General features: G+C 42.8%; 2 protein-coding genes across 5 annotated transcripts in view; one reads left to right on the top strand and one right to left on the bottom strand.

Moving 5' to 3' along the window:
• Positions 1–17,670, bottom strand: part of GPALPP1 (GPALPP motifs containing 1) — a 34,738-nt gene extending 17,068 nt beyond the window's left edge. Inside the window, exons 1-4 of one of the 4 annotated variants that reach the window (XM_043522695.1) lie at positions 17,535–17,670; positions 12,697–12,833; positions 10,745–10,837; positions 1,407–1,515 (exon numbers count right to left, since the gene is read on the bottom strand). In XM_043522695.1, coding sequence (XP_043378630.1) covers positions 1,407–1,515; positions 10,745–10,837; positions 12,697–12,833; positions 17,535–17,552 — 357 coding nt within the window. In that variant the 5' untranslated portion in view covers positions 17,553–17,670. Of the gene's footprint in view, positions 1–1,406; positions 1,516–10,744; positions 10,838–12,696; positions 12,840–17,534 lie in introns of all 4 variants that reach the window. The other 3 variants (XM_043522693.1, XM_037894375.2, XM_037894369.2) reach the window with 3 other exon arrangements.
• A 45-nt stretch (positions 17,671–17,715) lies between these two features.
• The window catches only part of NUFIP1 (nuclear FMR1 interacting protein 1), a 31,018-nt gene continuing 25,553 nt past the window's right edge, over positions 17,716–23,180 (top strand). Inside the window, exons 1-5 of the mRNA XM_007058769.4 lie at positions 17,716–18,097; positions 18,939–19,027; positions 19,593–19,697; positions 20,750–20,812; positions 21,162–21,238. Of these exons, the coding sequence (XP_007058831.3) occupies positions 17,716–18,097; positions 18,939–19,027; positions 19,593–19,697; positions 20,750–20,812; positions 21,162–21,238 (716 nt within the window). The remainder of the gene's footprint in view (positions 18,098–18,938; positions 19,028–19,592; positions 19,698–20,749; positions 20,813–21,161; positions 21,239–23,180) is intronic.

Genomic DNA, 23,180 nt, shown 5'->3' on the forward strand with positions numbered 1-23,180 from the left:
ATACAATTCAGGCCCCATCTACATAGAACCACTGACATATCACAAAAGACAAGAGCAACTGAGAAGATATGCAAAAAGAAAAGGAGTACTAGTGGCACCTTAGAGACTAACCAATTTATTTGCGCATAAGTTTTCGTGAGCTACAGCTCACTTCATCGGATGCACAGATAAGATTTTAGACATGTTTAAAACTGTGGCGTTTAAGCTCAATACAAAAATGAACACTTTGGAGAAACTGTCATTGTTAAATATTCAACACCCCTCTCCTTCAAAATAAGTGTGAGATCTCATACTAACTAGTCTAACAGCTCTTTATATCTAGTATGAGAATCATCTGAGCCCAGCACTAATCAACTTTCAGGATTTTTCTCCAGCCACTGCAGGAGTTCAGGGACAGATGGTAGTTTGGGAAGCAGCCCTAGATTACTGCCTCTGTTCACAGTGCAAGAGTGAAGTTTCCAGGTGTGGGGCGTTGGGAATCTGCTGTATCCCTCCCTACTCAACTGTCAATGGGCACTGTCCCAGACTTCTGGGAATGTAGTTTAGAACCCATCAAGCCAGGCTAGCCATTCTGACCATCCGGCTGTCTCTCTCCCAGAAACAGGGAAGTGAATACCATCTATTTGGGATTTATTTGCATTTTGGGTCCTGGGAAGGGAAGCTTGTTTGAACTGTGCCACAATACCCTCTAGGGAGAGACTATCATACCAGAAGAGAAAGTGAGGTGACGTTTGTTTGACTACAAGTCCACAGGCTTGGCTTTTTTATTTAATTCAGTCTACAAACACCCATCCTCCAGCAAAACCAAGAAAAGAGCAGACTTTGTGGTAAAGAATAAGAAGTTTGACTCCATTTTATAACACCTGCTGTTTGCACCCTCATCCCTCCTTTCCCACAAACCTCACAACATTTCCTCTCCTTTGGCCAGCTCCTTACTTCTATCTTCTTGCTCCTCACCAACTCCCTGTCTTGATGTTTTCTCCCAACTCACTTGTTAGATAACTAAACTTAGACTGTAAACTCTACAGGGCAGGGATTATTTCTTTTCTAAATTCCTTGAAGTGCCTAGCATGCTCAAGCACAAGATAAATGAAAAGGTGGGCAGAGAAACTTACTTTTCCTCTGCACAACCCCTTTCAGACAGGATTCTGCAGTTACAGTTCAGAAGCTACTTGATTATCACTGATTGTTTATACTGCAATGGCACCCAAAATGAGCCAGATATTTTAGACCGTAAACTCTACAGGATAGGGATTTGTCTTGCTCTGTAGGTGGAAAGCAAGATCTACTGTATTAAAAAGTTATTTCAGTGGGCTTTGGATCAGGTCATCAGTTTGTTAGAATCCTTCAGATGCCAACGCACTATAAATACAAGATAGATCAGTGCCATTTCAGTTTTTACAAACCTGGGTATGGAATTCTGAAGAAATAGAAGATCCTATGGAATAGCTGTTATCCTCAGTATACTGTGTAGGCTTCCTAAAACCAGGTGGCAAAGCAGGACCTATAACAGGCCTCAAAGAGAAAAAAAGAATTCTTATTTCCTTTCCCTAATTAAAAAAAAGTATCAGCATGAAAAGCACATTTAAGTAACAACTTTTTATTGTTTGCAGCAAGAATCAATATTTGAACAGTTCAGTAAAATGGTAAAGTTGAATGTGTATTCTCTTGTAAAGTCACATTTTCATTGATAGTCATACATTTTCATCTTTCTATGTACATACACAAGGGGGATATCAACTTGAAAAATCACACTTCCATCTCCACGTTCCAGATTTTTAAAGTTATCACTTAAAAAAAAAACAAACCACAAGTAGGTACTGTCTTTATTAAATACTTTCCATCTGTTCATCAATATGACCTCCACTATCCAGGTTTTTGTGCAATCAAAAATACCTCATTAAAGTTTAAGGCCAGAAGGGACCAGCAAATCACCAAGTCTGACCTCCTGTATATTCACAGGCCAACAACATTACCCAGCACCCACACACTAAACTCAACAACCAAAATTAGACTAGAGGATCATTAGACTATTATGTGCCACAGGCAGAGAACTGGAGGGATTGAGGTGCACCACTGCTTGAGGCCCCTTTTATGGCAGGGAAATGATTAAATGAGATATACCCAGATAATCCTGACAAATGACTCGCACCTACACTCTGTGATGGAAGGCGCAAACCCCCAACATCACTGACAGTCTGACCCAGGGGGAAATTCCTTCCTGACCCTGCATATGATGATCCGTTAGACTATAGGTGCTGACTGTTTTTGCCTGTGGGTGCTTTTGAAGAAAGACAGAGAGAGAGAGAGAGTGTGGGGGTACTCTGCCAGTTTTGGGAGAAGGCTATTTTCAGCATATTTATACATTTCTTTATTCTAGTTATTGAATAAGTCTATCATTGGTATCTTTACTATTTGAATGATTAAATTATTATGAACTACATAATTACATTATAATGAATTACAATATATTAAGATCATTGCAATCACCTTCAAGCTGTCTTCACTAACGTCCCAGTTTAAAGACATTATGTCTCACTGGAGCTTTCTGGATGAAACTGTCAGCAATCTTATTTACATCTAGGTTCCCTGTTATTACTGAAATGCACATTAAGGACAGCTACATTAGTCAGTTGTATCTGTCCCATTGATGACTGGAGATAATTTTTAAGTCTTCTGAAGCAGGAAAATGAGCATTCCACAGTTCAGAATGATACAGGCACAGTGAAAAGGATTCTTATGAATTGGCAGTACTCTGGAAAGATAGTGCTTCCAGAGTTCAGCAAATGACTCCAAGATGTGTCTCTTGATTTATGCACCATCATTTTGTATGTATTGTTGGGTTTCTATTTTGCCATGTGCATTACTTTGCATTTAACATTGAATTTCATCTGCCATTTTGTTACCAAATCACCCAGTTTTGTGAGATCCCTTGTAACTCTTTGCAGACTGTTTTGGACTTATCTTGAATAATTTTGTATCATCTGCAAACTTTGCCACCTCACTCTTTACCCCATTTTGCAGAGCATTTATGAATATGCTGAACAGGTCTGATCCCAGACCAGTACAAGCCCCTTGGGGGACACCACTATTTACTTCTCTCCATTCTGAAAATGGACCATTTATTCCTCCCCTTTGTTTCCTATCTTTTAACTGGAGTGCCTGGGAATGTTTTCAGGATCATCTGAGGATCCTTAATGTAATGACAAGCCTTTTGTTATTGTAATCACCCTGTCTCTGTTTATAAACAAACTGCCTGCCCCAAGAGAAGAAGTTGTTAGCAGCACAGAACTCATCACATTCCACACTCAAGCTCTGACTCCTGGGAACTGAGCACCCACTAAATTTTTTTTCCATGGGTGCTTGAGTCCCAGAGCACCTACGGAGTCAGGCTCTATGCATTAGACCAGGGGCGGGCAAACTTTTCGGCCCAAGGGCCACATTGGGGTTGCGAAACAGTATGGAGGATCGGTTAGGGAAGGCTGTGCCTCTGGAAACAGCCTGCCCCTACCCCCCGCCCCCTCCCACTTCCCATCCCCTGACTGTCCCCCTCAGAACCCCCCTGCTCCTTGTCCCGGGACCCCCCGCCCCTAACCGTCCCCCCGCTCCAGGACCCCACCCCCTATCCAACCCCCCCGTCCCCTGACTGCCCCGACCGCTATCCACACCTCCACCCCCTGACAGGCCCCCCCAACCCATCCAACCCCCCCCCCACTCCTTGTCCCCTGACTGCCCCCTCCTGAGACCCCACCCCCTATCCAACCCCCCTGCTCCCTGTCTCCTGACCGCCCCCCCTCCGAACCTCCGTCCCCTGACTGCCCCGCAGGACCTCCTGCCCCTTATTCAAACCCCCCACTCCCCTTACCATGCCGCAGCAGCAGCAGCAGGACAGGCTTATTGCAAAGCCTGGGAGGTGGCTGCGGGGGAGGGGGGACAGTGTGGGAGGGGAGGGGAGATCAGGGGCCGGGCAAGGCAGTCCTGCAGGCCGGTCCCACAGGCCGGATGTGGCCCATGGGCCATAGTTTGCTCACCTCTGCATTAGACCCTCAACATGTTAGTAAGAGCCAGCCAGCCAAGCACCTGAGAGAAAATGCTCAGTGACACTTCAGAGTCCTGGCCCCCCACACCCAATGTCCCATCTCCAGTTGTGGCCATTCCTGATGCTTCAAAGGAGATTTAAAAAAACAAAAAAAACCACAACCCAGAAGACACTGGGGGGAAAAATAATACCTTCCTAACTCCTGCAGACGGCTGGCTGAAACCCTAAACATAAGATTTTAGGAACAGAGGAAATGAGCCCCAGGGCCATTGAATTATGCTTTTATTAAATCTGGTATAATCTAATCAATCAAGCCTTGCAGCAATGATGCTATTGCCAAGACTTCAAGCAAAACAAACAAAATCGTACCAGACCTATAGTCAGAGGATTACACCTACTAACAAAAAGGAGATAGAACAAGGGGCGTATGTGTAAACAGGGGGCACCTGCAAGGTTCAGGGGCAATCCTCCCCCGAGAAGCCAGCGTGCTGTAGCAGGAGTGCTAGGAAGGGGAAGGGTGCTGATAATTCTACTGTGGCACTGCCCTTAGCTAGAGAGCTCCATCTTTCATTGCAGCCTCTGGCTTACAAGTGTCTGCTAAATGTGAAGCTCCACCCCCATCTAGCTGCTGGAAGAGAGAAGCAGCTTTTTGTCTTCTCTTCTGCTTTCTCACGACTAAGGCAGTCTCCACCCAGGAAGGCTTTTTGGTATAACCGAAGTGTGAATTTAAAACAAATACATTTATACTGGCAGTACCCCTTATTTTGGCGGAAGAGTGCCTTTCTTCGGTTTAGCTTACGTTGCTTGGGGAGGGGTGTCCGCCAAACAAGAGAAAGCTACTCTGGCTATGACACTGTAGCCGGAGTGTGATTGTGAGTGCGGGTAGACAGACCTGTGCTAGCTCAGGCAGAGCTAGCACACTAAGTCACGTGGATGTTGCCACACTGACAGCGGCTTGGGCTAGTTGCCTGAGTCCAAGCCTGCCGAAGCCCTTAGTCCAAGCTTGGGTGGTTAGCCCTAGCTGCTGCCCATGCTGCAGTGTCTGCTCTGCAATTTTTAGCACACTAGCTGAGGCAGAGTTAGCATGAGTCTGTCTACCCGTGCTGAGAATCACACCCCAGCTGCAGTGCAGATGTTCCCTCATAGTCCAGAGTAGGGTATCTATGCTGGGGGTTATACCTGTATAACCCATAAAACTTCCCCATGTCGACAAAGCCTGAGAGAGGGGCAGGCCTCCGTTACTCTACCCCCTCCCACCTTGTAGGCTGTTCCAAGGAGTGGGTAGGAAAATGGTTTTCAATATTCTACACGTCCCACAGCCTCCATTTCTGTGGTGTCTTCTGTATGAAGAACTCTGCTGCTGCTGCTGCTCAGGGCTTTCCTCAGCAGCATGGAGCGGACATGATTTTTGACAGCTTCCTGGCTGCCCAGATCATCTCGAACAGCAAGTGCGAATCCGAGTGAAATCTTGTTAATACGCTCTGCTGTTTGGCACAGCTTTGCTGTTTTTCTACAGACTCAGGCAGAAAACAGGGCTGCTGTTTACTTTTGGCACATATGCAGAAGATTATTTTTAGAAATATAAGGGCAGGAAACAATATTTTTTAAAATGAAATTTTAAGTTATGCAAAAAAATCGATGCATTGAGGACCCCCTACTTGCCTGAGAGTTTCCCCATTAGTCACTAGATTTTTCAAGCCATAGCTATTATTATGGTTGAAAATGCACTCTCTTCTCCAATCCTATTTTTATGAGGCTTAATTTCTTCAAAATTTGTACACTTGGGGCTAAAACGTCTTATGTTTGTTTTCAACTCTGATTTTAATTTTTTTTCCGAAAATATTCACAAGTTGAATTTTCATATTATAATATTGTTAGAGGGGGATATTCTTTTCAAAACTAAAGAAAACGGTTCATTTATATTTTGTACTTAACTAACTCAAAAAAGGTGTTTTAAAAGCTGAAAATTGTCATATATACAGTGCTCAGTTAAGAATATATGCTTTGACAAATTTGAAAGATGTGTCTGAGAAATAAAGATGTTCGAAAGGAGTGGGGGATATATTATACAAGGCATAAACAGTATATCCACACACACTTATGAGCCAATCATACATTGGGATATCCATGCACTGAAATCAACATGCATCATTTTGTTTCAGTAATTATGGACTAGATTGAGCAGATTGTAATCTGACCAGAATAAGGGGCACTGTGTTGTTTTGCTGCCCCTGGAATAGCCCAGGAGGGAGACTGCAACTAGGCATCACAATCTCCTTCCCACTCTCCCCACTAATCTGGGGAGGGAGTAAATGGCATCAGATCTATACCAGTCACATCATGTGCTCCTCAATGTCCCAGCATAGTTACACTGCCAGTGCACTGGGGAGCGGTAGAAGAGAGACAAGGCTCTGCCTGGTCCATGCCCTTTTCACACATTTGCTCAAAAAGGGGAGATGGTAGCTCTGCAAAGTCTGTTTCTCTCAAGGTGCAAGGGGATCCCTTTAATGCCCCTTTGCTCCCTTGTGCCAGCACACAGAATGGGGCACAATCTGGCCCCATATGTTCAGTTAATGCACATTAGCCCTAACTGTGCTTTGTTTAATTTGACCATTTAGAAGCAAGTCACTAAACAAAAAAAAAAAATGCGGGAGGGTAGGGGACTAAAAGACTTTAAGACACTCTTAATACAGTATATCCTGCTTAATAGCAATCCGGATACTAGCAACTTTTGGTTACTGGCAAGATTTTGCTGGTAATCGATCCTATTCCATTAACATCAATGTAAATGGAATTTGGATATTGGCAACAGCATGCTGCTTATTAAGAATCTTTCTTTTTCTTTTTTTTTAAAAAAACAACTGCACACAGGTTTGCGGGCCTGCAGTCGGGGAAGGAACCGCTGGGATGTGCTGTGTACACCCTGCACACAGCCTTGCACGTGCTTCCCTGGCTGCAGGCCTGAATAACTGTCTGTGGCAGGTGCTCAGTCCATCCCAGTACTTCCTTCTGGGACAGCTGCCTGGCAAATCAGCCTGTGCACATGGACCACACAGGAGGTAAGTGGCTGTGGACTGGCACGGGAGGATGTGGTCAGGAGAACAGTGGAGAGGGGAAATGCAGCACAGATGTCGGAGCTGCATGGTACTGCTCCCTGAACTCTCCAGGCTGTGCCCTGCTGGGGGCATGCACTGTTGAAGGAACGAAGTGCTGGGACATACTGAGCCCCAACCTTTGGAGAGTTCAGGGAGAGGTATGGTGCAGCCCCAAGGGTCACCAGCATCTCTGATCCCCAGAGAAAGCCCCAGCATCCAGACTGCAGCTTCCATCCCTGCTGCTGCCCTGCCTGCAGCCAGGCTTACAGGACTGCGGCCAGGAAAGGCATGTCCAAGCACTTCTTTCCCTGGGTGCTACCTCAGAAACCTGCCTTTCACTTATTAGCAACTGACAATAATACAGTACCAACTTTTTGCTGGCAACCAAGGGATTGCTAGTAAGCGGAATCTACTCTATGTCAGAAAGTAGAAGTGAAAAGTGCACAGTTCATTGCTCTTTAGTGCACCTTTAAATGGCTGCCTTTCCCCCTCTGGGCCCAATCCTGCTAGCCATGTTCACATGAGTAGTCCCGTCGACATCAAGAGGACTAACTGTGTAAAGCTTTCAGGAGCAGACCCTTTGGCTGTTTTATTAGAGATCCTATTTTTATATGGCTGAAAGAACGTCTCTTGTCCAATGAAACATGTTTTCAGTATTATTTGTGCTGTGGTAGTACCCAGGACCCCACCGTGCAGGGTGCTGGTTCACATTTACTTGCATTTATACAATAATAACCGGGAGAAGAAGGGTAACAGTCACATAGAGTTGTTATTGATGTGTACAACTAGATGGTCCCAAATAATCTAAAGATTAAAAAAAAACGCAAATAAATAATAAAATCAGCTTTCCCCAGCTGCTGTCCCACCTAGCCATTGTTTGGCTGACTTCCTTTATGTGTGACAGCAGAAATCGTTCCTTGAGGAGGGATTTGAAGGATGAGAGGGTAATGGTCCTTATAATGAAAGCAAGCGCTGAGATACCATGTTACTCTGAAATAATTATACAGCTATTTATACTACTTTTAACTACACATTTGGAGACAGTTTTATTGCATTAAAGATGTGGAAGCCCTGGTATAACTTCGCCTGCCGGACACTCACCAAGCTGCTGTTTTGAGTCCACGTGCTTTTAAGCTTCCTGAGTCTAAGCAGAGTCCAGGCACTGCCTTTGGATCACTGGCCACATTCTGGATGTGCAGATCTTCCAGCTTACACTACCTCCTGAAAGTTCAACTGCCTACACCCTATGTTTTGTGCTAGCTCCCCCAGGTTCTCCAGTATCTTAAGCATAGCCTTTCCCAGAGTGCCAACTTTGAGGGAAATCTAGTTTACATTCACCTCTCTAGGTATACGATAGTTGAAACACACAATGCACAGGCTTTGAAAAAGTTCTCAAACTAGTCACTCTTTACTACAGATAGCACAAGACATATACATATCTAGACAAAACAATACAACATCTGCACACCATCCCTGCCTCAGTTTTCTCACCTCTCTTGAGCATTCTTTGGGATTTGGCTCAGTATTTGTTTCTGGAGTTTGGGATCCTTCCTCTCTCCCTGCTCTCCTGTACATGGCTTCTCCTTTGGAACATGGAATCTCTCTGATCTCTTCTCCCTCTCTTTCCTCCAGCCAGCCTCCGTTGACCTTGGCTGGTTCTACAGTCAAAGGTCCCCTTTGCTACAAAAACAAGTTCTGTTTGTTCCCCTCTCCTGCCCAAGCTTCTCCTTGTGTCTGACTCCCTCTGAGTATTTAAAGGTATTACCACCTGGTTTCTTTGGTTTCCTGTTAAGGGATTTTTCCACTCTTCAAACCTTCTTCCCTTCAGACAACCTAGGCAGAATTAGTTCTCACAGCTCAGACACGGTCAGGTGCCACAGGTCTCAAAGCCAGGCCTGCAGGGCTGTTAAGCAGCAGCCTTATCTTCTGTGCCATTGAGCTAGAAGGGCGGACAACAGAACTGCTGCTAATATCTCATCACAGAAGCTACACCCACTGACTCACCATGGTCAGATGGCTAACAGCCGATTGGACACCACCGGGTACAAGACTTCCTGTCCCATTCCTTGTCTGAGCAACTAGTCATTAGGCCTGTTGATGCGCAGACCCCTGAGACCAGGTCCCTGCTTCCTCTCTACCATGCCTTGTTCCTGTTGCCTGCTTCCTTGCCCTGACCCAGTTGCAGACTCTGATTTTGACCCCTGGCGTGGCTTCTGACCTCCGGTGTGATCACAACCCTGTCTCTGCTGCTAGCTCCAACCACTAGTCACACAGCTCAGGTTTTGGGCTCTGCCAAGCACCATCCTTAACATACCCATTGTTCAGCCAGAGTTCAGTTGTTAAAGTTAATGATTTATTTTATCTGTTCTGTAATTTCTTCCAGACGGGTGTGTTTATGAGAGTGAGAGAGATGTCATGGACCCTGGCAGCCCATGGTAGACCTACTTCACGTTGCAGCACCCAATGATACAATATCATAAAATTAACCAGAATTTATACATTGTACACAGAGAGTTTCCCCAAATCATCTCAACAGATTTAAACCTGGAGGACAGACAGTCGTATTTCTTAATATATAGAAATTCTCTCTCAATAGAAGCTCTCAGATTGGAGAAACACTTTCAACTATGGAATTTCTTGCAGACTGTAATGCTACAACCAGAACTGTTCAGCAGCAGACTGGCTCATCTTCCTAACAATGACATTATTTCTGACAGGTAAATATTGGATCATTTTATCTACTAACTCTTTATAGCACTGAGGAAGCAAACAGCACGGATGTCAAAAGCAAATCTGCAAGGAAGTTTCTGCTGAACATTTTATCTAACAACATTCTCTTGAAAGTAGTGATTTCTGTACAGAATATCATTTTGGATTACACTGGAAAGAGCTGAGATTGATGTGAAGATTAGGAGGCTGTCAGATACAGTTAAATTCTGAAAGGAAAATTAACAACTATCTTTCTCCAATAGGTATTTTATAATTGCGTGTGGTTGAATGGGCTTAGTTTCTGACAAAGAGGCTATAAACAATGCTGATTTAGTAAAATATGATTTTAACAAATATACACCATTCAGCATTGTTTACATGAAGAAAACTAATGATCCCAGTGTATTAACAAAACAACCACTGCAGTCATATAACCGTATTATATGACATAGGAACAAATTAACACCTCAGTCCTGCAATGAGTTCCATGCAGGTGGGCCCCCGCACCTGAGGAGTTCATAGAGTTTGGGCCTAATACCAATAAAATCTTCAAAAAAAAATATTGAAAAAAACCACAAGCGTACACCATACAACAGTTTGCCTGACTAACACGTATAGCATACTCTTTTTGAGCTTTATCTTAGAAGGTGGGAGAAATTTGATATTCAAAATATGATTAGACAGTTCATATACAATTTTCCTCTTCTCTCGGACTTTCCAGAGGGTACATGGGGAATTTTGTACTCAAATTACAAAGGAACACTGCTATGTGGAAGAAGGAATTCTAATCACATAAATCTTAAGTATAACTAAGGTGTTCACTGATAGAGCCACAAAATATTTTATTGAAAATAATTATGTTTTAACAAGAGGAGCCTGAACACTATTCCGCTTTAATTACCTCTCTGGAGAATCATCCTGCTTTTTAAACCCAGGAGGAAGAGCAGGTCCAAAAAAGCCATCATCGTCATCTTCCCGAGCTCTTTTCTGTTTTCTACAAATACAGTGATTGAGCTTAATAATTACTCTGACATAGATGGCAATTATCTATACTTTAAAGGAAAAAAAAATAAAAATGATTTCCAAAAGTCTTACATTATGTACTATCTTGCTGTTACCATGGAAACACAGCATAAGAATCTGAAAATTTGGAGCAATTAAATATTTGTTAGCATAAATCTCATTCTTACACTGCAGTGACATTTTAAAAAAAAATGTTATTGGTGTGCAGAAAGAGAAAATCAAATAGTAAAACATGGTAATGCTGTTTTGCATGCATAAAGTAGTTTTAACACCAGCATATTTCTTGCTACATTTTTACCATCATTCTATACATTTTGACTAGTACTTTTCCAAATCGAATTTTAGACCGAACAATGAGTAAATAAAACCCTGGGGGGAAGTGGGGACTATTTACAGTAACGATCATTACATGGAAATCGTATAATGCCCTCTAAGACTCCAATCCTGCAAACACTTACATGTTCTTAAACTTTGCACATTTGACTAGTCCAATTAAATTTGAGTATGTGCAGTTTGCTGAGATTTGCTATTAAAAAAAAAACCATACCCACACTTGTTTAGAGCTTGATCACGCACAGGAATGTTTACGCTGATGTCAGTGGGAGTCAGACTGGTCCCTATATACAGTATTATGACGACAGGCATGTTACAAATATCTAAGTTAAATAGATAATAGCCTAAAAAGGAGATAAAAATGTTTAAGATAAACAGATAATAGAGTTAACATGAACACTGTATCTAGGAGCCCAAACCAGTTCCCACTGAAGTCAATAGAAAGATTCCTATTAACTTGCTAGAGAATCAGAGTTGGATCAGGCCTACTGGGAGTTGAAAATTGTTCACTATGTCATTGGTAATCTAATTTTCCCTGTGATCATCCATGTGATCTATAACTTTGATGTTATGACAATCTGAGTATTCTTACCATATACCTGTTCCTAAAACAGGTGCAGTATCTCCAGTTAGTATGTTTATATTCATGTAGAGTCAAAGGCCACATTTTTCAAGACTTTATGCCTAAAGTTAGAAGAGGCTTAATTTTCAAAGATGCTAAGCACCTCTAGCTATTAACTTCAATGAGATTTGTAGGTGCTTAGAACTTCTGAAAATTGAGCCACTTCTATTTAAGTTCCTAAATATGGATATAGGAGTCTAAGTTTAGGTATACAAGGTTTGAAAATTTTGGCCTTTTTCTTTTTTTTTACCTCAAAATTTCATTCCTACCTCCAATACGTTTCTTAATATACATTTATATTAGGAAACACTAATTTCAAAATTGACAGTCCACTCAAAGTCTACTATAGATGCCATTGCTTATTGCTAGCAAAGATATAGTTTACCAAAATACACTTCCATGAACAGGCCCATCACAGCAACTTTAATATTAGTTATACTAACAAGCTGCTTCTTACTTTCTACAGGGAAACTTGCTGTACTTTGGAAACAGAATTCACTCAATATTAAGTTTTCAGATTTCTAATAAGTGCCCACCATCCACATCTGTTGTGTATACACACAAATTAAACGTACAATCTAAAGGTTAAGTGACACGTCAACCTAGACACAAAATTAAAGTGAAATGAAAAATTTAGATTGCACTGAACAAGCCAGTCACAGTCTAAGGAGACACACAGATTAGGTAGCCACTATCACCCTGGAAAGGATGAGGGGACAACGTTAGCAGACTTTATTTTCGTGTATGCTTTTTTTAGTTGCATAATATAGCCCCTTTCCGATTCTGCATCTGGGCTAATTCAGTCAACTCATTGTATGAAGTGGTCCAATTTCTGCTTATTTTACCAGTGTAAATTACATGAATGACACACAGACTGACTTGGGTACTGGATCAGTGTCCTGCTCCTCTTCAGAATCTCTATTTGCTTCTCTGAGCAGAGGAGGAGACTTGGGGCCTTCATCACGGTCATGCATTTCTGAGCTTTTTTTGTAGCCAGGAGGCAATACTGGACCTGCAACTAAACATGAAGATTTAGTGTGGATATTTTATTAAACACTTTAAATGAATATTACCACTTTTGGCATCATCAAAATGTGTACTTCACTGGATTTAACTTTATTCAAAACAGTCCTGTCTCTACATAAGCGTTAACAATGATTTAACAAAGGTCCTGACACAGCCGAGCACTAAGAACAAGCTTGAATAATTTGCTGAATAAAGATTGATTTCTTTGTTGAATTAGGGCCTAAATGAATAATTGATATCACAGGATTGAATGGCTCTGACACTACTGGACTTTTTATAATTTCACAGTGCATTCTGAGGCATAAACTCCACAGGGCCTTTTGAAATTTCAAACACTGATTTTAAGGCAGGGAAGGGAAACTTATTTGTCTGGGAAGAGGTACAGTGAACTTTTACTACAGCCAAAGAATTAGAACAAAAAAAGATCAGGTACAATGAAGTCAAATAAATGAAGGCTGAGAGAAAATGACATCTACAGTTAAAGAGCTGTGACCTTTTAAATTATGCAAAATAAACCAGATCCATCTAGAAGCTCAACTTTTAATTGGTTTCAGAGTAGCAGCTGTGTTAGTCTGTATCCGCAAAAAGAAAAGGAGTATTTGTGGCATCTTAGAGACTAACAAATTTATTTGAGCATAAGCTTTCGTGAGCTACAGCTCGCTTCATTGGATGCATGCAGTGGAAAAATACAGTGGGGAGATTTTATATACACAGAGAACGTGAAACAATGGGTGTTACCATACACACTGTAATGAGAGCGATCAGGTAAGGTGAAAGATTACCAGCAGGAGAAAAAAAAAGAAACCACCTTTTGTAATGATAATCATAGTGGGCCATTTCCAGCAGTTGACAAGAACGTGTGAGGAACAATGGGGGGGGAATAAACATGGCATATTTTTCCCCTTCTACTGTTCCTCACACATTCTTGCCAACTGCTGGAAATGGCCCACTATGATTATCATTACAAAAGGTGGTTTCTTTTTTTTCTCCTGCTGGTAATCTTTCACCTTACCTGATCACTCTCATTACAGTGTGTATGGTAACACCCATTGTTTCATGTTCTCTGTGTATATAAAATCTCCCCACTGTATTTTCCACTGCATGCATCCGATGAAGTGAGCTGTAGCTCACGAAAGCTTATGCTCAAATAAATCTGTTAGTCTCTTAGGTTCAACTTTTATTAGGTAAGTCTTAGACAAGGATGAGAAAGATTAAAGGGGACATTACACAACTCATCATTTCTTCACGTAACTAAAACACAAAACAAGAACAACATACAATTTACAAAGCAAGCACTGATCTGCCTCTCATCTCAGCTTCTTGTTTGCATGGAAATGAAATGAACCAAGACAACAGATCCACGAGTCCATTTCAATACCAGATATTTCTGGTCAGAGTTGTGCATCCCCTCCACCCCACCAAAAAATTATAAAATGTGATTATGGAAGACACAGGAAAGAGGCCAAGGATTAGTAAGCAACATATTATACTGACTACTGTCAATATGTTACCCATTTTGGTTTGTTTGATCAGTGTAACTGAATGCATGGCATATATATTTTTAAATAACTGATCAAAAATAGATTTAAGACCCTGAAAGCACCTATGCACATTCTCAACTTTACACAACTTAAATTCAGTGGCATTACACATGTATAAAGTTAAATTTATGTATAAATGTTTGCAGGATCAGAACCTAAACGAATAAAGTATCCTACAGGTGTGACAGACAATTATAAATTGGGCTGCTAATGCTACCTATTATTAAGGTTGCCCCAAACTCCCCATTATAAGACCCTGTTTTCAGAGACTTAACACTTTACCAAATATTAACCATTTGGGCTTAAGTTTTCCATGCCTGGTGTCTGTCTCGGGCTGAAATATTTGGAAAATTTCAGCCAAAATGGTTCCGCATTTTCTAAGAACAGGGCTATGGAAAAATACATTGGCAGAATTTTTTAACATGGGCAAAACAATCTCTTCTTTTAACAGATCCTTTGAAGCAGGGACTTAAAATTTGGTGTGAATATGAACTTTGTGTCAAGTAAAAGAAACCTTACTTCTAGCATCTCCTAACTTTTGAATGCTTGATGTTGAAACCTTAATAGTGCCCTTTTAATGTAGTTGTTTAATGTAGTATGTTATATGCAAAACCAATAAGTAGGCATAATGAAGCCAAAAGAATGGATTATTAAATATTTGCTGACATACTGCCTTATGAAAATTACACATAACCAAACTGTGCATGTGAAGTAGCAATTCCATTTCATGAATATTGACATTAATAAATGGTTGTCTTCACTCTTCTGATTTAAGGTATCAAATTAACCCTTTCTGATGGAATTACAAGATTGAAAGTGCACAATTTTGTAGGTCATTTTCTCTAAAGAAGGTAGGCTACAGAGTAGCAGCCGTGTTAGTTTGTATCCGTGAAAAGAAAAGGAGTACTTGTGGCACCCGAGAGACTAACAAATTTATTAGAGCTAAGCTTTCGTGAGCTACAGCTCACTTCACTGGATGCATACGATGAAGTGAGCTGTAGCTCACGAAAGCTTATGCTCTAATAAATTTGTTAGTCGCTCAGGTGCCGCAAGTACTCCTTTTCTTTCTAAAGAAGGTAGATGCTAAAAAAGAGGTCTAGAAATGAAAATGTCCCTGAGGAAAAGCGAAGGACAAGCTCATACATAAATTCAACTACCAAACAAGTGAAAAAAATACATATTTGAAGAGTTGTTCAGATCAGGTCAAAAGAAAAAAAACATCAAGTATCAGTCAAACAAGAGCAAGGCCCAGGAAGGAGCAGCTGGGAAGTGGTGGCAGCAGTGGCAGGTGTGGAATGCTGACATCCTTATCCCCTAGCAAGGTGCACCAGTTCCCCCCATCAAATATCCTCCCATGCACCACAGATAGACCTTTAAACTAAGAATAAAGTAATATTGTTTAAAAATGGTTAACATAATCTGCCTCCGTATAATAACCTTTTAAGATCATTTTACACATGTTAAGTAACCATTTTAAAATTCCTCTAGAGAATTATCTCATAATACTGAATGAGGTTTAGCTTAAATCCATTTATTTGTGCTGCAGACAATGTTTTACAGAATTTGTTGCAAAGCCACTTTAGATCTTTCTCAAGGGCATTCCAACAGCACATAGCAATAATACCAGCATCTTGACTGTTTGCCCAAAGGCTTCTTCAGAACTAGCACAATGTAGATCAGCATAAGCAGCATAAGATATATAAAGCGCTGTATTTTATATTTGTCCGGTGATTTTATGCATTGCAAAACACATTGGATGTGATTTTCAGAGGGGTAATGTGGGTGCTCAAATATGGTTGTAAGAATACTCATAGACAGAATGAATTAAGTTAAATTGTTTTCAAATACATAGTTCAATTTTGCGCTAAGACATAATTTAAACATCCTCCCCAAAATAAATGAGTTTAAAATATAGTCCTTTCTTAAGACAAATGCAGCAGCAAATAGTGAAGCATGACAAAGCAACCTACTCTATGTGAACCAAACCCGAGGTATCTGCGGTCTATCACAGATGACAAAATTCAGTTAAAGGACAAGCAAATGCTATGAAACCTTAAATAGACAAAGTGTAAGGCCAGAAAAAAGTAGTAAGTCTAAAAAAGTCAGTAGCATTAACAATACCTCCCCGGAGGAGAGAAAATAGTAAATTATATGGCAGCTCTGTGTGTGTAAAACAGCAGTTCTCAATCTGTGGGTCGGGACCGCAAAGTGGATCACAAGGGCTGGCTTAGACTTGCTGGGGCTTGGGGCCAAACCCCGAGCCCCACTGCCCAGGGTTGAAGCCCAACAGCTACAGTCCTGGACAGTGGGGCTCAAGTTACAGGCGCCTGCCTGGGGTTGAAGCCTTTGGGTTTCGGCTCCCCACCCCCGCCTGGAGCCCAGAGGTCGGGCTTTGTGCCCCCGGCCCCCCCCCCACCTGGGGCACCAGGGTTCAGGCGAGCTCAGTCCCTCCCCTCCTGGGGTCGTGTAGTAATTTTTGTTGTCAGAAGGGGGTCGTGGTGCAACGAAGTTTGAGAAACCCCTGATGTAAAATATCCTAGAACACAACTACAAGAAAACAGAGTGGTCGTGTGTGTTTATCTTTGACAGGCTCTATGAAATCATCTGAAAACTGGGGTGCAGCACCAGGCAAGTTGCAACTGTGGCCCTCAATGTCACAAAGAAAAAAAGAAATCACTTGCATTAGAGCTCGCAGAAAATCAGCGGCTGTGAAACGAGCAGCTTGCCTCGGCCTTAGCTGTAGCAGGGCAGGAGCACCCAAGAGAGAGGGGTCACTTTGCCGCGCAGCCGCGGCGTTCAACCGCTTTTCCATTTGCGGACCCCGAGAACGTTTCGAAGGAAGGGGCGGACCCCGCCGGCTGGAAAGCGCCGCAGGAAGCGCCACCCGGCCGGCCAGCGGGCAAACAGCCCCGTGCGGGGGTTTGCTAACGGGTCCCGCGGGGCGGCCCGGCCCGCCGAGGCGGGAGACGGGAGGACGCGCTGCTTCGGCCAGCACGGAGCGGCGCCGGGGCTACCCACAGCCCCCGGCTGGGACCGGACTGAACCGCTCTGAGGAGCCCCCGCCTCACGGCTGTATTCCCGGGCCGCACCCAGGTGCCGCTTAAACCCTGGCGCTGGGGCGGCCCGGCCCCCTAACGCGTCCTCACCCTGGCTGAAGTCCTCATCCGGGTCCGCCTCGGCACAGCGGGCAAAGCCCGGGGGCAGCGCCGGCCCCATCAGCTCTCGGGCCATGGCACAACAACGCCGCCGCGGGAGGCGCATGCGTATTGCGTAGCGACCCGTGCGGCCCAGACAAACCCGCCGGCGCACAGGCGGCTGACAGTCTCCATGGCTCTTCCGGCGCTGTGCGATGATGTTCCCCGGTCGTGCGGCCGGCGGGGTTCCGCACGCTGGCTTTGGGGCGGGGTGTTTACAGTAGTGCCGGAAGTGACGTATAATGCAGTGGCCGCCTGCGTCCCCCATGTGGAGGCAGCCGCCGCTGGCAGTGGCAGCACGGGAGGCCGGAGGGGTCTGTTCGGGCCTGACATGAATCCATTCGCCTGGTACCCGCCGCCTCCCGTGTTCAGGCCACCTGTGTTCTGCCCGCCCCCGGGGCCCCCCGCCTGGGACCCCAGCTTCTGGGCGCCGCCGCCTGGGGATTATCCGCCTCCTGGCGCATGGTACCAGCCGTCACCGGCGTACGGCGAGCGGCCGACAGCCCCGCACCCAGGTAGGGGAGACCCCCGCGGGGGCAAGAGGGAGGGGCTTCTGCACCTGGGCCGGATATTCCCCCTCTCCCTGTTCTCCCAACGACCACCCCACTCCGAGGGGCTCCTGCCTCGTTTCCTCATATCCATCCTTCTGCAGGGGGTTTCTCCCCAGCTGCGTCTCGGGGGTGGGGGGTGCGGAGGAGTGGTCCTGGGTGCTGCAGCCCTGCTTCTCACGTGCACTTTGGCTTGCGGATCTGCTTAGGTGGTTGTTGCTTTCCTCCAGTGCTGGCTACTTCTTGCTTATGACTCAAAGAAGGACGGGGTAGTTCCCACGCTCTTTCCCAAGCTTCCCAATCCTGAAACTTAAAACCAGGTTTTTGCCTTTTATTTGCCAAAGATTTGGTGATGCTGTAATATATCTCCAGGGAGGCTGTGTCCTTTTGGGGTTTGCCATGTTGATGATGTTATTGAAAAAACAAACCAAAACATTCCTGTGTTATCTGCACTTTTAAATAATAATAAATCAGTATTTTAGATTTTTTTTTTTTAAGTGGTAGCACTGATTTTCAGGCAGTTTTTTAAAAGGATTGATAGAATAAGGGAGATCCTGAGAAGTCTCAACAGTGACGTTTAGGACACCAAGGGATATAAGATAACAAGTAGTGTAATAGTGTGGTTACACAGATGAGGTAAGGAATATCAGATGGATCAAAAACTTCCATATTTCTGTTTTTCTTTAAAAGATTTTTATAAGGTTATTTCAGTTATTTAGCGTGCACTCTTTTCCCCAAATATAATATTGAAGAAAGTATTAAACAGCTATGTGTAATTTCATTTTTCTTGTAATTTTTTTTATTGAAGGTGGAAATTGCCATTTTACCCAAGAATGGCAAGCTGAACAAACACCTGCATTTTTTAAACATTCTCCAGGTGGAAACTTCAAGCAAAAGGTACTTATTATAGCTATTACGTGGAGTTTAGTAACTCAGTTGTACTTCTGGGTTACAGTACTCTTAATCCCACCACACCGGTTAGGGTTATGTTATAACGTATGTTAATCATTATGTTATAAATGAGAGCATTCCATGATGAGACAAGTCTGCAAGTCCTGGATTCGTTCAAGGGAGGTATACTCTAATCAACTTATTGAAATCGTACATTGTGCACATGATTCTATTGTTGAGACATACTAACCTTGCAACAGCCTTTATTTCTGGTGATGAAGCCACTTTGGTATTTTGGTTATGTTGGCAGTGGTGACACTTAGTAAAAAGATGTAACTTGTAAACTGAGCACATTTGAGTTGGAAACTGCAAGATATGGAACACAATAATTTGATCTTTTTAGTCATTTTTCTGTCTAGATTATGTATCAAATGTTTTGACTATTGAAATTCCATCTAAAATAATTTAAATATCTTCCTGAAAGCATATTCCGGCATATTGGTTTCTATTTAAAAGAAAGTGTAACTTATTTTTTGAAAAAATGAACATAACAGTGTTACTCTTTTAACAGAACAAAAGGAAAAAAGAACCAGTTTTCTCTCATTATTGTGATACTTGTGATCGTGGCTATAAAAACCAAGAAAAATATGATGAACATGTTGCACAGCACACACAGGTTGGTTTAAATAGGCGGGAAAGTTTGTCTTATAAAACGGCTTATATTTACAATTTACAGCCATACCATTTTGGACTGTGGTTTCATAATCTAAGCAGGTGTTGGTCCTAGTCAGTGCTTGAATGGGAGATCACCAACAGAAAATCACGTGCTACAGGAAGTGTTGGTAGGTGGCACTTTCTTTGGAGTCCTCTCCTTCACTAACTCCAAATAGTGCAAGGAGTCGCTGTGTTGCTACGGGTGTGCTTTTTTGATTTAAGATGTAAAATGGAGGCCCTAACTGAGTACAGAGGTTCTGCCTGTACTTATAGGCGTTGGGGTGCTGGTCATGTAGGTCTTTGATTCATAATGGTAAATGTAAAATTGGTAGTTAGTAGTTGAAATTATCCATGGTATATGAACTAGTCATACAATTTTGCGTGCATTACTGAAGTCTTTGGGGATGACGCTACTAGAGGGATTTGCCTTGTTTTGGCCTCTATAGGTATCCAGTACAGCATGAACCTAACAGGTGTTGACAGTGTGCTTGTGCTGTTTGCATCCAATTTGAAATGCTGAAGGTCTTCTGCCCTAGAGCAGGGCTGACTACAGTGTGTACAATTTAGGCAAGTCCTCTATGTTGGGGCTAAGACTAATTCTCGGATGCCAGCTGCCCCAATTCCTGCATGAAATGGTGGAAGGTCTTCACTGCTATAAACTGTTGCGTGCATTCTGAATCCTAAGATGTTATCCTAAATGAGTACTGGGGAGAATAGATATTTTAAAACATAGTGAACATAATGTATTACTCTTACGCCACTTAGTAACTGAATGTCTCCTTTTTAAAATGTAATTCTTAATGCTGTAGTATTGGTACTTAGCCTTTTACATTTTCAAAGCTCTGTGCGAGGAACCGAGACTATGCTGGCAGTTGTTGTTTTGTTTCACCATTCAAGAAAGTGATCTACTATGCAGTGGTATGCAGTATAGTTAAAAATAAGTGAGCTACATCTTGACTCTTTTTGTGCGTAATTCCATTCAAATAGCGTCAGAGTATTTTTCTTCTCTTTCAGTGTGCAGAAGATGGTTGCAGTTTCAGTGCACATGAGAAGTTGGTTCAAATTCACTGGAAGAATGTAGGTACCCCAAGCTGCTTCAAAAATTGAGTCCATGAAAATTGTAGAATTGATTATTAGCTTCTCCTCTGGCTGTCTTTATGCATTTTTATATTTCTTTAGAATGACAAAGTCCAGTCTCAGCCTTAAAAACTGAACCTCAGTCCCATGTTAAACATGAAAAGTATGTAAAAGACAACATAATAGAAATAACAATCACCATGTTTCATTTTTAGTCTTCTCATTTTCTATATGTTACACCCAACTTCAGCACTGTCTGTGTTTTTTAAAGTTGCAGATATTCATGTAATTGCATAAAGGGAATATTCAGTCACATTTTGTAATGCTTCTGAAAACTTGTCCTCCCTAGATGCATGCTCCTGGTGCTAGAAGAATACAATTAGATACTCCAGAGGAGATTGCTAAATGGAGAGAGGAAAGAAAAAGGTGAGTAAGCTTCAGAGACTGTAAGTTGTAAGAGGCTTTCAGTTCCAAAACTTCTCATCACTCTCGTGCACTTTTCCCTTGGGGTTCCTAACGCTTAACTTAATTATTTCTTTAATGCTTTGAGGGGGCAAAAGATTCAAACTCTCAAGTTACGCCAGCAAGAAAAATGTATGCCTCAATCTTTAAGATGCATTATTTTGTCTTTAGATAACTCATACTGTTTTTACATGTCATGTTTAAAGCTCAGATTCCTGAAATGAGGAATGTGTGCTGGATGAAGTTGGAAATAGTTGGGTCTGAAATAATGAAGATGTGAACATCTGAATATGGTGTACTTACCACCGCTATAGTATACTTCATTGGGTGCAGACGTCCAGAAATTGACAAGTAATTTCTGTAGACTTCAAATTTCTACCTAACATTCTTTCTAACCTGTATCCCTTGATTATCATACAGCAAGCTCTGCTAATTCATAAACAGGGGTGTGCGCAGACATTTAAATTTGACCACTTTTGGAGGGCCACGTTAAATACACACAAATGAAGCGTTCGTATGCTGTCCACCCTCTCCCTTCCCTGGCAATTTCTCTGGGCACCTCTGGCAGGATGCCTCTGGTGGGGATGCCCAGCAGTGAGGAGGCAGCGGCTCCCCCTGGCAGCAGCACTCTCTGTGTCCCTGCAGCCGTGGGGTGGAGGAAGCATCAGGGTGGCTGGCTGCAGGCTGAGCTCCTCCTCTCCCCAGCCGTGCAGCTGCTGCTGCTTCTTCCCTGCTGCTGGAGTCCCTGCATTGCTGCCTGCTTTGCAGACCACCTGTTGAGGTGACTCGGGGGTGGAGGCAGCAGGGAAGGAGAAGCAACAGCTGCAGTGGGGGAGGGAGAAGGAGTTCAGCTGGCAGCCAGCCACCCTGCTACTTCCTTCACCGACTACAGGGACACATGGAGATTTTTTTGGGGAGTGTGTGTGTGTGTGGAGGGCGTGCCCTTCTTGCCCCCCCCCTTGTGTATGTCCCTGTTCATAAAGAGCATTTATTCAAGGATGAGTGCTGCTCGGTACCTCTTTCTACTACAAAAACCTTTTCCCGTTTGTAATAGCGTAAAGCACTTTAAATCAAAAGGTATAAGAGATTAAGCTGATTAAGCTTATTCTGTGGCTAATGCATTTATGGGAATGACCAGTTCCTCATCTGTGAAATGGAGATAATGCCTACACTCACAGATAAGCTGAAAGAAAAACAGCTGGATATTTGAAAACAGACACTGTACTGGTCTGAACCTGATCCTACTGAATTTTCAAAGATCAACAGGTTGCAGCTGATTAATAGTTCAGGTTGTCACAGATGTTCTAGATTTTGTTTCTCTGACTGCAGTTGTGTGTTATGAACATATTATATTTATATAGGTGTATAGTGTCTCCCTCTCCCTTACTTTTATTTTATTCATTATTTATATATATGAGAGAGAATTTGTGGTAATGCTTTATAGCATTATATTAGAGAGGTGGGTTTTATTACTGCACTTCAGAAGCAAAACTGGCTCCAGCTTGCAGCCATATTGCAATTGGCTATGATATTACTAGATTGCATAAGAATAGGCCTGGCCGTTGCTTGGATGGGAGGTCTCTTATGCACATAACTGTAGCTCTTCCATGTTCTGCAGAACATCTTGTGTGTCCAGAACTGCTTCTCCCCTTCCTACCCTGTAATAGTCACATGGAGGACTTTTTTATTCAGATGTACTGACATTAAAATCCTGCAATAAAACAAAGTAAGCATGAACTGACTTTGTGTGGAATGGGTCAGTGGATTTGGTGTAGGATGAAAGAGGTACCGTGGAACTGGGGAGATAAGGTGGGCACTGGGATTGAGTTACTGGGCTGGAAACCGGTGGGTAGGCTGGCCAGGGGGTGCAGGGAAACCTACTGCTCTGACCCTGTGCCTTCTGTTC

Source organism: Chelonia mydas, chromosome 1 (assembly GCF_015237465.2).
Source record: "Chelonia mydas isolate rCheMyd1 chromosome 1, rCheMyd1.pri.v2, whole genome shotgun sequence".
NCBI classification, from domain to species: domain Eukaryota; kingdom Metazoa; phylum Chordata; order Testudines; family Cheloniidae; genus Chelonia; species Chelonia mydas.